Genomic DNA, 16,506 nt, shown 5'->3' with positions numbered 1-16,506 from the left:
AGATGCTATTACTAAATAGCTTTCCTACCCCAAAATATTTTTCTAATAAACACACTATTTTTATTAGTTTAATATTTCTTTATACATACCACACAGAGCTCAAACAAAATGATTCCAAGAGACCAGACATCTGATTTGGGGCCAGAAGGCAATGGTTTTTCACTTGGCACATGATCACTGGTTTTGAAAATTCCTTGTGCAATTACCTCAGGTGCCAAGTATGATGGATACCTAAAATGGTATAATTTAAGAATGAATTTATTACCATGAGCTAGAAAGGGGGAAATAGGTACGTAGTGGTACGTTTTTACTATCAGTACAGTATAATCCATACAAAAGCTCAATGAGATAAAATGAACAACTCTTGCTAGGAAGAATTCTTAACTACCATAACACAGGTCTTATGTCTAGGAATCAAGAAGAAATATACGAGTCTCAAGGAATGTTAAACCTATCTCGCTTTTAGCTCTTTTCTTTGTTTTCCTCTGTATTAACACATTGCCTTCAGACTTCCAGATTTCGAGGTGTTTTTCCTTCTTCCTTACTGCCTATCTTCTCTTTATACTTAACTCTTATTTAAATTTTATCTTTGAAAATAGTATTTATTCTTTTGAATAGTAGGAATGTCAAAATCTGTAAAAACATATAAATTGAAATGTAAGACTCTCTCCAATCTCTGTACTCCAGTCACTCACACTATTTATGTACAAATAAAGTTGATCGTTTGTCATCATTGCCCTATAGGGAAGTATAGTATATGCACTATTCTGTACTCTTTTTCACTCAAAATATATTTTAGAGATCATTCTTATAAATAAGTATAGATTTGTCTCATTCTTTTTGAAAACTGCCAATAATTTCATTGCATTGATACACTTAATTTATGTGATACAACTCTGAAGGAGGATATTTGGAAGTTGACTACTACTTAAAATGCTTACATGGATATATTACAGATATCCCATTTCCCATAAATATATAGATGAAAGACAAATTCCTAGACATGGTACTACAAAGTCACAAGGTAGATGAATTTTAAAATTTTATGTGTTTCCAAGTTGCCCTTTCAAGTTATGGCAATTTATATTCTTATAAGCAGTATATAGGACTGCCTCTTTCCCTTAACCTTCACCAACATAAGTTTTTTAAAAAATTGCCTTAGTAAATATAAAATACAGACTATTAAATATGAATAAGGTGTAAAGAATAAAGCTTAAAAGAACACTCATGTACCTACCAACCAGTTTAAATAATGAATATGAAATTATCACTGAAAGTCCCGATTTGTGTGTTGATAATTCCCTTCCATTTATTTACAGTTTTACCAGGTTTGTAACCCTAAAAAACATTAATATATTGTTTAGTCAAGCACATATCTGAACTTTATAGTACTGGAGTTATGCTGCCATTATTCCTTTGTGATTTGCTTTTTTTAGTCAACAATATTTATTTAAAAGAGCCATTCACATTGCTGTATGTAGATTTAAGTCATTTTTATGTCTGTTTTATGAATATATTATTCATTCAGATGTCAACGAGCATTTATTTCGTTTCTTTTTGTACTATAAACTATGTTGCTAGAAAAAGCATGTGTGTTTCTACACATAGTATGTTGTTGTGTAGCAACACTTCTAGCAAAAGTCTCCCCAGGAGTATAAACCTAGCACTGAATTTCTAGGCCACAAGACATGTGCACTTTCAACTTTATAACACCACACCAAATGCTTCTTGAGAGGGGTTGTACCAATGTATACTCCTACTAGCGGTGTACAACAGATTCTATTGCTTACTTCTCCAGCACTTGTTGGACAGCAGTGGCAGACTTTCTAATATCTGGCCATCTGAGGGTGAGACTCACAAACCATTGTACAATAGGTTTAATTTGTATTTCCTTGATAACTAAAAAGGTTGAGGTACGTTTTCATAGACAAACATTGGCACAATGATGCCATTTTACCCTTAGTTGATCATACTGCTCTTGTAAATAAATGTGTGAAATCTCTTCAGATAAGTGAAGTCTAGTGGAAAAGCAATGACCTTGATATCATAAAGCCTGTATTCTAATTCCAGTCCTGTCATATATTTTATATGTGATTTGGGTTTCTTACTCTGTAAAACAGGAACAATAATTTCTCTCTCACAAAACTGTTACAAATATTCATGAATACATAAAGAAGTTTTATAGAAATGAAAAAAAAGACACAAATGCAATGCTTTATTTCTGTCATCATTAGCATGATACCTCCAGAAGGCAAACTGTTCATTTTTAATTCTGATTTCCAGCACATCTAACTCTGAAATAATAAAATGGGTACTGAAAAGTCAAGGATTACTACAGGTAAATTGCTATATCTAAAACTTCTGACTGATGATCTCCGAAAGTACAGAGGTGACTTATGCTCCAAATATTCTAATTTCCTTTTTAATCAAGGACATGTTAAGTTAATTAATAAAATAGTAAATGTTAGGCTTATTTTTTAATACAGATTATCTCCTTCCAACAAGTGCCTCTTCTTTAGCACTGCATTTTAACACTCAGAGAAAATTACTAGAACTCTGCCGTGAGTATGACTGGTGAGATAAATACAAGTGGTTTTCACCATCTGTCTGATGTTTTAACAAGGTATTAAGCTACTGGCCAACTGAAATGAATGTCCAATTTCTAACTCATTACAGTATTTTGAAACAGATGTTAATGTTTTACTTTTTTGTTCCTTAATATTTGTCTTTTGAATCAACTGCAAGCTTCGTCTGGTGTAAATATTTTCTTTCATGACTTAGCTGTTTGATCACTTTATTTTTCCTGGCTAAGGTTTCACATTTTGCTCTTTGATACTTTCTGGTCAGAACTTTTGCGTCCAAGACTTCAAAGTAAGCCAAACCAAATGGCACATGAGACCAATTCTATCCAAGCATTTTAAATTCAAATGTAACTCTTCAAAATGTTTGATATGCTTTAAAAAAATCACTTCCTTTCTTCTATTCATCACTAAAACCTAAAGCACCTTTAAGTGAAAGATAAAAATTAAAGGAATTTTTGCTTGTATTGTTTTTGGAGTTCTCACATAAAAATTTAGACAAAATGAAGGATCACGCTTACTTCAGCTGCCTAAAAGCTATTTCAAAGGGTAATTATCATACATGATGAAGATACCAGAGCCTTACTATAAATTTAATTTTATTATTTGAAAAGGTTTTCTTTTAACAAATAAAGCGCAGGCTATTTTTATAAAATACTGTTTTTTGTGCTTGTGAGAACAACTATTTGTTGCCTACAGCCACATGGTAGTCAAAACTATAAACTATGAATTCATGCACATTAATAAGTAAGTCATCAAAACAGAAAATTTTCCATTAAATAATGAGCTTCTTGAAATTGGGGACCTATCTTATCCATTTTTGTATATCCAGAAGCCTTAAGAAAAGGTGTTTAATAAATATTTTCTTAATAAATAAAGGAAGGAATGATTAAACAATTTAAGATTAGCTATGTTCAAACAAATGAAAATTTTAAGTAAGAAACCTAGAAGTTAACTTATAGAGATAAAAAAATTCACAAATGAGATCATTTTTATGAACCTATTTGCAAGGCAGGAATAGAGATGCAGACATAGAGAATGAATGGGCTTGTGGACACAGGGAGAGAAGGGAAGGGTGGGACAAATTGAGAGAGTAGCACTGATACAATTCACTATTACGTTTAAAGCAGATAGCCAGTGGGAAGCTACTTTACAGCACTGGGAGCCCAGTTCAGTGTTTTGTGATGACCTAGATGGGTGGAATGGAGGGTGGGAGGGAAGCTCAAAAGGGAAAGGATATATGTATACATATAGCTGATTCACAGAGTTATACAGTAGAAATGAACACAACATTGTAAAGCAAGTATACTCCAATTTAAAAAAAAAAATTTAAAACATATTTTCCTGCAGAAACATACACCATTATTCCAAACCACTAGTTCCAATAATAGAGTGACAAAAACTGACTTTCGAGGGCCCAAAGAGCAAAACACAAATGCATACCATTAAGCATATCACACAGCAATTAAAAAATATTCATAAGGTCTTTAAAGAATAGTATTAAATCAACTTTAATTTCCTGATTTTGACAATTATTTTGTGGTTCTGAAAGAAAACTCCTTACTTCAGAAATTACAAACTGAAATATTTAAGGGTAAAAGGCCATTATAACACTAATAATTCTTAAATAATTCAGAAAAATTATATTATACACAACAACACATATACATATAAGATAAAAGAAAGAGAAAACAAAAGTTGTGAAATGTTAACATTTGGGGACCCTAAGTAAAGGCAATATGGGAAATTTTTGTACTATTTTGTAACTTCTATGTACCTAAAATAAGGTCAAAATTAAACACTTATAAAAGTATTATATTATTAACATATTTAAAAAGCAACCACACAATAAATATAATACAAACATCTATATTAAAAGCTTTCATTGAGTCCAGGATGAAGTAAACTTTCATTCTCTTTTTGGAGGCCAATATAAATCTGGAATTCCATATAAAGAAACTCTCCAAACTTACAATACAGACTTTCAGTTATAGAATCCACTCCATTACTGATAGTTACAGTGACCTGACTTGAGGCTTAATATCCAATTATATCTTAGAGAACAGGGATTTAAATGAAAAACACTAGAAAATAACATGAAACTGATTTTTCTTAGTCTTTTCAGGAACACACATTATCATTTGTTAGCCTTTTTGCCTTAAATTTACCTAATTCTGAATGAAATAAAGTTAATTTTTGTAATATATAGTGAAGAAATTCAATAATCTGTTAGCTTCACTACTAATTCAATGAAAAATCAATATCAGGGAACTTTTGTATGCTGGGAAAAACTCATTGTCTCCTCTTAAAAGTATATGGAAAATTAAGATATTTTTAACTTTAAAAAGGTAGTTTCATGTAAAAATTAACAAATTAACAAATAAACCCCTAATAAAAGATTAGAAAGTTTAAGATAGAACTCAAGAAAAAAAAAACCCAAAACATATTCTTACCCAATTGGGAAATCAACATCGTCACCATATGCTGTCATGTGATAAAGTCCAAATTTAGCCAATTTAACATGTCCCTACAATGACAAAGGAAGAAAAAAAATCACATAAAATATTTTCATACTATTGGCAGGGAAAATTATGATTATACATTTTATAAGTAACACTATCATATAGTCAGATACATTAAGAAAAATTATATTTCATCATAAATTTATTTAAAAAAAATTTGTCAGTGTTTGACATCTGCTTTATATTCATTACAAACATATACAAACACAATATATATTATATATACATCAAAATGACAAATAAAACTTAAAAATTGTTGCTGCTTATATTTTCTGAGCTCCTTTAAAAAACAAAATGTTGTTATCTTGAATCCTTGTTTAGAATATTTTGTGTTGATTTTCACAAAATAAATTGTTTTCAGGAATTGCAAGTCTTCAAAATGTTATGATTTAAACTTGACATGGAAGTTTTTAACTTGAAAAGGTATGTTCACAAATCAAGATATTAGTGAATCTGCTTTATTCCCAACAATTTTTATATTGTTTTAGAATAGTCATAAATACCACAAAAGAGTCTTAAAAGGCAAATGCACGTTATATAAATCTCAAGTTTTCCCCCTTTTAGATGTTTAGAACTTAATTTTTTTTTTCAGTTTAGAAGTTCTTTTTCTTAAGAGCTATATTTCCCAGAATTACAAAGCATTTATATTTTAAAAACAATTTCAATTAGTTACTCTATTATCTTAACCATGAAATTATAAGCACCATTTTATTTATATTTTTAATATCACAGAGCATATACTGAAAGTCTAGAAGAAAGAGAAAAATCCTACTAATACACAAAATAATTCCCAAGAAAAAGTTTCCTCAAACTATTTTATATGCTTATGAAGAAAATAATAAAATTCTTGAAAAAATCACCTTGCTACCCATAATTCACATAATACCCATAATTCACATAACACCCATAATAGGGGTGGACTAGCTTCTTATTTCAGAGAAGGCAATGGCACCCCACTCAAGTACTCTTGCCTGGAAAATCCCATGGATGGAGGACCCTGGTAGGCTGCAGTCCATGGGGTTGCTAAGAGTCGGACACGACTGAGCGACTTCACTTTCACTTTTCACTTTCATGCATTGGAGAAGGAAATGGCAACCCACTCCAGTGTTCTTGCCTGGAAAATCCCAGGGACAGGGGAGCCTGGTGGGCTGCCGTCTATGGGGTTGCACAGAGTCGGACATGACTGAAGCGACTTAGCAGCAGTAGCAGCAGCTTCTTATTTAATCCCCCATAAGAATCCAAGCAGAGAATCAGCACTCCAATTTAAAAAATAAGCTATGTACAAACAGCTGGTAAACAAAGAAAATAAATGACAAAGTAAAAAAGAAAGTAGAAAAGAAAAATAAAATGGAGAAAACACAATTCAGCTGTACTGTGAGAAAAATGTTCTATGTAAATAATCAGAGAATCTTTTTTAAGATAAAAGCAAATTCACAGAGAATGGACTGAGAAGTCTCAAAGTGTATTTCACAAAATGAGTGAAAGGAAAAATAAAACATGAAGACAGAAAATGAGTCCAGGGAAAAAAGAATAGTGCATGTAAAAGACACAATGATTTATATAGAGATACTTTCTTTTTAAACCACAAGTACATTACGTTAATATAATCTTTTCATTATGAATACTCTTAAGACATTCTAATTCTTTCAGCAGGCTACAACCTGAAATAAAAAAGCAAATATTTAATGTCCTATTGAGGATTACCTTTTGATCCAAAAGGATATTATGAGGAGACAGTGCCCGGTGTACTATACCATGTTTATTCATATACTGCAAGCCCTGAAGTACCTCAAATGCTATGCACAAAACCTTTGAATAGCTACAAAGAAAACAAAAAGTCACAGATCAATAGATCAATTACAAAGCAGATATAGAACCTGTTTTAAGAAATAAAATGAGGTTCAGTGATAAAATTCAAATATCTACCTATATATATACATATATATATTTATTTTATTTTATTTTTTTGACCATGAAGCTTATGGGATTTTAGTTCCCATTCCCCAACCTGGGCAGGCCCTCAGGAGGGAAAACATGGAGTCCCTGGACTGCCAGGGAATTTCCCAAAGAGTTTTCTTTTTATTATACCACCTCTAATCAGAGAAAATAGACTCTATACATTTTCTAAAGTATCTACTCAGGCATGTTTGATTTTACAATTACAGCAGAATTGATCTTACAAAGAACCTACAGTTGCCAAACAACTACTCCAACTGCAGTCCCGTTCCCCAGGAAGGGGGATTAATATTGGTGGGGTGCAAATGACCTTCTGCAGGTTGGGCTTTAACAAATTATCAGGAAATTTCAGATATATGGCAGAACCGAATCAATGAAAACCATGGATCCTGCTCAAGACAACACACCAATGTCCCTGAAAAACAGCTATATTTTATGGCAGAGAGACATGAGCTTACTTTCCAAATCAATCTGCAAGGTAATGTCCAAAATTTATGATTTATCAAATATTTCTTTCTTATCCTATGCTCTCTTAAGCCAACTTCCATAGGGACGCCCAGTTTCTTCCTCTTTCTCTCTCTCCTTCCCTCTCCCTCTTTTTTTTTTTTTTAAATAAAACATTATTCATATAGGAAGTTAGGAAGAATATACAGAAAAGCAGGGGAGATTAGTTCAAACCCAATCCCACAAACCACTAATATTAAGGTATAGATTTCTTTTATTCTCATTTTCTTTTAACATTTTAAATCATACTTTAAAAAAATCAAATTAATATCTGAGTAACTACTAAATTAATTTTTAAAAGGTATAAATAACAAGCTAATAACAGAGACATAATGAAATAATTTTAAAAATAGTTAACCTAAAAGCAGGTAGAATAAAAGGAGAAAAAGAACAAAGAACAAATGGAACAATTAGAGAAAAAAAACATCAAAATGAAGCTACTGTGTACGCAGCAGAGTGAGCAAAGGGTAGGGCTGAGAGGAGATGAGGTCAGAGAGGAAGCAAGGTCAGAGGGCGAGATCACTTTAGGCCATTTAGGTCTTTGGCTTTTACTCTCAGACAGATGGGAAGCAACTGGTACACCGCTACACTACGTACAGTAAAAATTCGCAGAACTAAGCAGAGAAGGAAATAAAAACTTAAGCCAACTTAACCCCTAGCTCTCAGAAGATACCTCCATCATCAGGATTAATAGATACTATAATTTTATAATTATAACTCTAGACGCTATAATTTTATAATTATAACTGTATTCATGAAGATTATCATCAGCTACCACCATTTTTATACCTCAGTTTTGTGTTTCTTTTTTCTTTAGCTAGAATACACTCATAAGAAAATTTTTCATAAGGGTGGCAGGAGTAGATATTTTAAAGCATGGCATGTCTTATAATGTCTTACTATTATATTTAAACATAGAATTTCTTCTTGTCTTCAAATGTTCTTTATTGATAGTGACAAATGTAATAAATATCAGTCTGATCTTAATTCTGTTGTAGATACCTTGTTATTCCTCTTTGGAAGCTTTCAGGATTCTTTTATACTTAATATTGTTAGACCTATAAAAATTTTAGTCCAATATGTCCAGTGTGTGGGCATTTGAGAATTTGTGTTTGTAAGTATTAGGTGTGTCCTCTCAATCTAAAAATTCATGTTCCATTAAGACAAAATCATTAACAAGGAAAAGTTGATTTGTTGTATCTTTGATTATTTTCTCCCTCTACTGTATCTTTTAGTCAGAACTCTTAGGGGGCAGATGAAAATTAGATTTATTCTATCAACTTTATGTTTTATTTCCTATGAGCATGGCCTATTATTTAATTTCCAAGATTTCTCTTCTGGTCTCTAGTTGTTCCTTTTCAGTACATCCCATTCTTTGGCTGTGAATTTATTTTTCTTTTGAGTCTCTCTGAGGATAATTATTAGAATTATTTTTAATTTAGGAAACAAAAAAGTGTGTTTATCTTCATTTCCTCTGGGCTAAGTTAAAAAAAATTTTTTTTTGTCCCTCGGCTCTCTTTCTCTCAAACTATTTCTTCCCTCGTATGTCTGGTAGGTTCCGGTTGTCAGCCATATTTTAAAATAAAGCAATAAGTTTATATTCTACATGAAGTACGTAAAAAATAAAACAAGAGAATTTACTATTTATAAAGAATGCTTATTAAACTGATCTACAAACTAATTTATCAAATAGTTCCTCCCATATTAAAGCACCACAACAGCCAGTATTAAGCAAATAAGGAATCTGTGGCACAAGAACAATTTAGAATTAGTAGTTTTCATTAACATCTGCAAAAAACAAAAATAAAAACCAACTATGTAAATGAAAAGATTCCAAACTTTAAAACAACTACAGTAATATTGATAAAAATGTGCGCATGAAAGAATGCAAACCCCTCCCCTGTTAAAAACAAAGGAAAACTTTCCTTGAGGTTGATTAACAAATAAAACATAAGAACATAGTTTCCTGTGATCATTTGTTCTGAGCCAGCTTTCAGGTAATAATCTCTCGTCTTTGTTCTTTCTGTATCTCTCTGTCTCTGTCTCTCTCTCACACACACATACATACACACAGAACACTTCACAAAATCTTAAAAGCTGATGCCATATTCAGCTGCGACACTAGGGGACCTCAGTGGCACACTATTTCAATACAGATGTCTTTCTCATGAGATTGAAACCAAAGCTTTAAAATGACTTTTTTATTAAACCAGTTCTGCAACAGCTGAAAACAGAAGACTACATCTTCTACTTAATCTACCTGCTTTTGTTAGCTGATTCTAAGATATAACTGGAAAACACCTGCATGTCAAGAAGCACATTCATGCTATTACTGAACTGATAAGTATTTACACTGACACAATTTTTAAAAATAGAATTATAAAGCTGAAGCTCATGACACATCTTTTCTTAGCTGTTACTAAAGACTATACATGAATTATGGTTAATGGAACCAGTATTCTTCAATTTAAATCAGACAGGAAATCAGATTTGCTTTTCCGCCTGTTGTACTCTTATGATTTAATTTTTAAATTTATTTTAAAATACAAGTATAAAAGAGAATAAGAAGCTGATGCTATTTTCTATAGTGGGAAAAAGAAATCAATACTTGTGGAATTTTGTATACTTACTTGTTCTTAAAGCTGTTTTTAACACTGCCAAGAACTTAAATTATGAAATCCTTTTAAAACTTATTTTGAAGTAGCCAGTATAAGTACAATGCAACAACAAGGCAAAACATCATATATTCAATAACAGTATGTTACAGTTTAATTGAAAACGGACTCCAGAAGGAGAGTTAGGATAAAGAGAATGGGACTTGTACAATTCAAAAAAAATGTAGGGGATAACAGGACTTTATTCTACACAATTTCTAAGTTTGAACCTTGTTAATAAAGAAATCTATCATTAACCTGGAAAACATAAATTAAATCAGGTCAGAAAATATTCTCTTCCTTTTGAAATTATTAATTACTAGCTACTATCAGAGACTGGTAGGGTAAACATCTACTTTGTTACCATTGTCTCTGAAAATCTGAAAAGTTTAATGAGCATAAGAATCCTTGGTTGTTATAAACACAAAGATATGACTAAAGATAGCTTTAAAATGATGATTGATAATTTCTGACTAAGCAAGATGACATGTTGAGATACTTTAATTTACACTCAAATACATCAATTAAGTGGCTATTAACTGTTCGGCATTATGATTTTAGGCCTCTGCATTTTTAGGCTCCATGAACACCAAGAATAAAATCTGATCTCCACAATCAAAAAACCCACAGTATAGCTGAAAAGACAGATTTAAAAACTGACAATTTTAATATAGTTCAATTCAAAAGAATTTTGATACAGTTGGAATTCAATGATAAGTTAGAAGATAATCATCCTTTTCCTCTGTCTTGAGAGGAAAAGAAAAAAAAAATTTATTTATTACATTGGTTAGAACAAAATGACCTACAAAATCATAAATTTTGGGAAAGTAAGAATAAAAACTAAAAGAGAGAAAAACATGACTACCATCACCACCAGTACCATCAAGAACAAATGTTGATCATTTCTAGGCATGAGTCAACTTGGGTGTATTTGGATTTTAAATATGGCTTAATGAATTTCAAATCTATTAAGTTAGTACAATACAAAGTATGTTTTGTTTATCCCTTTCCAGATGTATTTCAAAGGAAATTTATACTGTGCTCTTCTGAGACAATCATCTGTAAATTATCTGCAGCTGTTTAGCTTAGTTGGTTAAAATATACTGAGGCCAAGACCAGGCGTTTAAAATCTATAAGGATTAGTTAGCTTCACATGTGTATAGCCACAGATTTTCATCTAACTCCAGCCAATATCCTGAAATACAGATAGTTTGTCAAGAGACATTGCTCACTGGCTACTTACTCAAAACATCTTGATTTTCAACTAAAATCTTGTATTTCTCTGTTCCCCATTCCTGAGGACCTGCTCTCTAATCTCATTAAGACCTTGAGGTCCCTTTTCTCTTAAGCCTCCACTGTTATCTCAACCGTTCTTTTTTTTTTTTACATCCTTCTTTATTCTATATCTGTTCTGTAACTTCAATAGTTTTTTTTTTTTTTTTTGGCCAGGATCCTTAATGGCTTATCATTCAATGGCTCTAACCCTGGTAGAATTGTACAACTCTATATTCTGCAACTATACATAGTTGCAAGGTTTATTAATTCTATAGTAATAATTTCTGTTTATGTTTGTCTCTCTCACTGTACCTTGAGACAGTGGTACCTTGAGTACATTGAAGCTTATTCACCTTGGAATCCCTATGCCTATCAGAGTGTCTATAAGGAATGTGCTCAAAAAATGTGTATCAAATAATAGGTGTTTTGTAAATGTATACAGTGACATCCATGATGATGCAAGAGGGTGAAGATAAGATCAAGTTTATCACCACTAAGGAAATAACAGCTCAGAAAAAAAAAGTATGTTAGAATAGTAATGGGTTAACAGTGTAAACTTCATTTATAAGAGAGTATATAATTCCTCAAGATTATATAAATCAAGAAAGCACAAATTGCTTAAGTTCAAACAATGCTTATCCACAAAAAGTACTATCAATGATTTGTTAAAAATGTACCTCTCCCTCTAGTCTTTCATTTATTGAAAAAAGAATGAGCCACCATATAGTGGCTTTTATAATAATCTTATCATCTAGCTAAAATTGAAAATTAGATTTCGTTAGATTCTTACAATTTTTCTAGCTCAAAAAAATACTTGTTAGTATTTGAGTTGCATTCACATTAAATCTGCATATATCAAAGGGAGACAACCTTTTTATGAATTTGAGTTATTCTATCCAAGAAAAAAGTGAGTGAAGTCGCTCAGTCATGTCCAACTCTTTGCGACCCCATGGACTGTAGCCTACCAGGCTCTGAGGAGCCTCTCAGTCCGTGGAATTTTCTGGGCAAGAGTACTGCAATGGGTTGCCATTTCCTTCTCCAGGGGATCTTCCCAACCCAGGGATTGAACCCGGGTCTCTCACATTGTGGGCAGAAGCTTTACTGTCTGAGCCACCAGGGAAGCCTTCAAGAAAAAAGGAAGTGCTGATATTTGTTCAAGTCTACTTCAGTGTCTTGCAGAGTTTTATTACTTTTATTACTTTTTATACTTAAACAATTTTATTGGGGTGTAATTGATATATAAATACTACACATATACAATTTGATGGGTTTGGACATGGATACATTCATGAAACCATCACCAAGGTAACAGATACATCCATTACCTTCAAAAGTTCCTTTGTGTCCCTTTTTGTGTATATGATAAGAATAATGAATATTCAAAAATATGTAAGAAAGTGCAGGGTAAAAAAAATTAATGAGGGGGACTGATTCTAGAAGATTTAAAACATAACATGAAGATTCTTTTATAACCCTAATGTAAATCAATAGATGGCTAAAGAAAATGTGGTATATACATATGATAGAACATTATTCAGCCTTAAGAAAAGAAAGAAAATCTTGCCATTTCTGACAATACAGATGAACCTGGAGAACATGATGCTATGTGAAATAAGCCAGACATAGAAGGACAAATACTGCATGATTCTACTTACATGAAGTATCTAAGAAACAGTCAAACTTAAAGAAGCACAGAATAGAACAGTAGTTACCAGGGGCGAGGGAGAGAAGAAAATGGGAGTTGTTCAATTGGTGTAAAGTTTCAGTTATGCAATGTCATTAGGTTCTAGAGATCTGGTATACATCATGCCTATAGTTAACAATGCTGTGCTGCATTCTTAAAAATTTGTTAAGAGATCTCATGTTAAGTGAGGTCACACACAAATAAATAAGACTCAAGGAAACTTCTGCTGTGAGTGCGTGTATGCTCAGTCATGTCCAACTCTTTGCAACCCTAAGAACTGTAGCCTGCCAGCTCCTCTGTCCATGGGATTCTCCAGGAAAAGAATACTGGAGTGGGTTGCCACTTCCTTCTCCAGGGGATCTTCCCCACCAAGAGTGTACCCGTGTCTCCTCCACTGCAGGTGGATTCTTTAGAGCCAACATGATGATTTTATGGGTGCCTGCATATATCCAAACTCACCAAACATATACATTAAAATACTTACAGTTTTCTTGTATATTAATTATAACCCAATTAAAATGTTTAAAAATAAGTTAAAATGAGAAAGTCCTATTCCTATCAGCTTCAAACCATCAGTTCTTTACAGTATTTGCAAAGTTTCCAAGAAGAGATGTTATTCAGGTTGCAAGAAACACAGGCCAAGAAAGAGAATGAGAGGTCAGGCTCGCAGACATAGATTTGGAAGTCATCCACAGATGGATGGTAACTAAAGTCACACATGCTGTTTCCTCAGATCCATAATCCATGATATTTAAGGGCCACTCCATAAGCCAAAATACCCATACAGTCAGCAAACCAAAGGAGGAAACACACTTCTGGATTCTATGAGTTCAAGATGTTCTTTCACCTTATAAAATCTGATCATTCCCACAGAAATTTTCCTTTTGGTCTAAAGCTTTCTTTACTAGGTATTAGCCTGAGGTAAAAATGTTTAGAAAGAGGAAGCACAGATGAAATATAGTTAGCTACTGTGTGATTTAAGAAATGGAAAAGAAAAATAAAACACTAGGGATTAATGTTCAGATAATAAAACAACTGTATAACTCTGTGTTATCTTTAACCTAAACTCTCCTCCTATAATTTCAAGGTAAAAGAGCTCCACTAGTACAGAATTTTTAATGATTCACTGGTGTGTAATTTAAGAATTTGGAGAGGGGTATTTTCAGTGATGAACTACTGCATTTGATGCTTTTAACTTGTCTTTTATCAATTACTAAATTTTAAAACTTTGTTAAAAAATCATAACATTTAACAGCAATTTTTCTTCTAAAGGAAAAAGAAAAAAGAAAGCTTTTGGAATTGAAAAGGAAATAACTCATTTCACTACTGGCACACATGTTTGAGCCTAAAAGGATACAAAATTTAAGAATTAATTTGCTTCAGATTCAGATGTTTTGAAAAGGAAGTTGCATTGATTAACTGCTTACCAAAAGATTATTTTGTAATAGATCTAAAAAAAAAAAAAGTCCATCTGTCCATAAGTTATTCATAACTTGTGAGACTAAGCATACTTTATAATTCAATTCTCACTCCAGAATAAAACAAGGTTGAAAGCTGTAAGTCTGGAATGTGACTAATTCTCAATGGGATAGAATAAATTGAGAAATTAACTTTCTAACTTGAATACTAGATAACTTTTCCTTTCTCAGCAGAAAATTACTTTGAGAAGATCAAAATACATATGGAAAGCATAGTTTAGTTGTTTGAGGTTCAGACATAAAGCCAGGAGACTCTGTCACTGATTTGCTATGCTTGAAGAGTGTTCCAACTGTATCCTGCCTCAGTCTGCAAATTTATCAAGTGGGAAATATAACACCAAACAGGGGCTAAATGGAAATCAGTGAGCTATTATTGGCCCTATACAGAATGCTGACCATCTTAAAAGTAGAACAAGACAAAGTGCAAGTACCCCTGGGGTGTTCATAATAAATTATATAATTCCATTTTATTATAATATATCTGTGTACATATTTGTATAAATTAACAAAGATTATAAACTGGCCTCATCAACTGTTTACAAAACACAGCACAATCAGAAGATTTTCTAATTTCTCTGTAAGAATAAAATCACCATTTGATAAGCAGAACTGGAGGACCCAGGGTGATCTGATCTGGGTATATTTCTGCCCCATCAATGTTTTCTTCTCCCGAGCAGCTTTACTATCCTGACACAGAAAACTCCAAAACCATTTTTTTCATCAGCGTATACAGATACTGGCATGGGGTAATAGGTTCCACTTGCCAAGCCCAAGCAGCATTTGGGATGATATGAAGCTGTAACTTTCCCCTAAGACAGAACCAATGACGGTTCATATTTGGTTGGATCTGCACCGTAGTTCAGACTTCCCAGGTGGTGGAGCGGTAAAGAACCTGTCTGCCGATGCAAGAGACCTAAGAGGTGCAGGTTTGATCCCTGGGTCAGGAAGACCCCCTGGGGGAGGGCATGGCAACTCACTCCAGTATTCTTGCCCAGGGAATCCCATGGACAGAAAAGCCTGGCAGGCTATAGTTCATAGGCTTGCAAAGAGCTGGAAATGACTGAAGTGATTTAGCATGGATACACACACCCTAGTTCATTTCAAAGGCTTTTTTTTTTTTTTAATTAAATTTCCAATTTATTTACATATAACTGTATGAACAAAGAATGAATATATTACTATTACTGCTCAGAATTTTGATTTGAGAACAATTCACATTCTTCAAGTGGATCAACATTTCACATTTTTTAGACAATCTGTCACCCCACCCCCAATCCATCACACCAGTGAACAGGAGAGGGCCTGCACTGTATATACTTTAATAAAATATCTGCTGCAAACAAAAATTTATCAAACTGAGATGTTTAGATCAATGTCATGTTGGTCAATTATAAGAAATATGACTTTTGAAAATTTCCTATTCTATTTATCAGAAGTTGAAGTGATACAGTAATCATATTTTAATCAAGGAATCAAAAAATAATCAAATTTTATTCTTAACTACTTTTATCAACTTTGTAAGGTTCTTCATCCATAGAGAAGACAGAACAAAGCAAGATAACTTTAATAGTCAGGGCTTTGTTCTCAAACTTAATGTATTAACAGAACTCTTCAGAGCTTCGTTTACTTATTTAACTCCTTTGTCCTAGATCAGATTGCCTAAATAAGTCAGTTCTGTCTGTTTCTCCTAACCTTCAACTAGTCGCAGGTCTTGCTACTATAATGCAAGAAAGATCAGATTCATTTCACAATCTTCTTAGAAGAGAGATAAGAGAAAGCTTTCACTCATGGAATCCCATAATGACCCGAGAATACTGTTTAGAAACTGGAGAACAGTTACATTTCTTTACCAAG

General features: G+C 32.6%; 1 protein-coding gene across 4 annotated transcripts in view; it reads right to left on the bottom strand.

The window, feature by feature from the left end:
* TBCK (TBC1 domain containing kinase) overlaps nt 1-16,506 on the bottom strand; it is a 209,617-nt gene that overhangs the window by 151,924 nt on the left and 41,187 nt on the right. For 3 of the 4 annotated variants that reach the window (XM_070372045.1, XM_005887304.3, XM_070372046.1), the window contains 3 exons: nt 6,806-6,920; nt 5,033-5,106; nt 90-231 (listed from right to left, as the gene is read on the bottom strand). In XM_070372045.1, coding sequence (XP_070228146.1) covers nt 90-231; nt 5,033-5,106; nt 6,806-6,920 — 331 coding nt within the window. The remainder of the gene's footprint in view (nt 1-89; nt 232-5,032; nt 5,107-6,805; nt 6,921-16,506) is intronic. The other variant, XM_070372047.1, reaches the window with a different exon arrangement.

This window comes from Bos mutus, chromosome 6 (assembly GCF_027580195.1).
Source record: "Bos mutus isolate GX-2022 chromosome 6, NWIPB_WYAK_1.1, whole genome shotgun sequence".
NCBI classification, from domain to species: Eukaryota; Metazoa; Chordata; class Mammalia; order Artiodactyla; family Bovidae; genus Bos; species Bos mutus.
The sequence above is the reverse complement of the archived record's forward strand: the minus strand, read 5'-3'. Positions and strand labels throughout refer to the sequence as shown.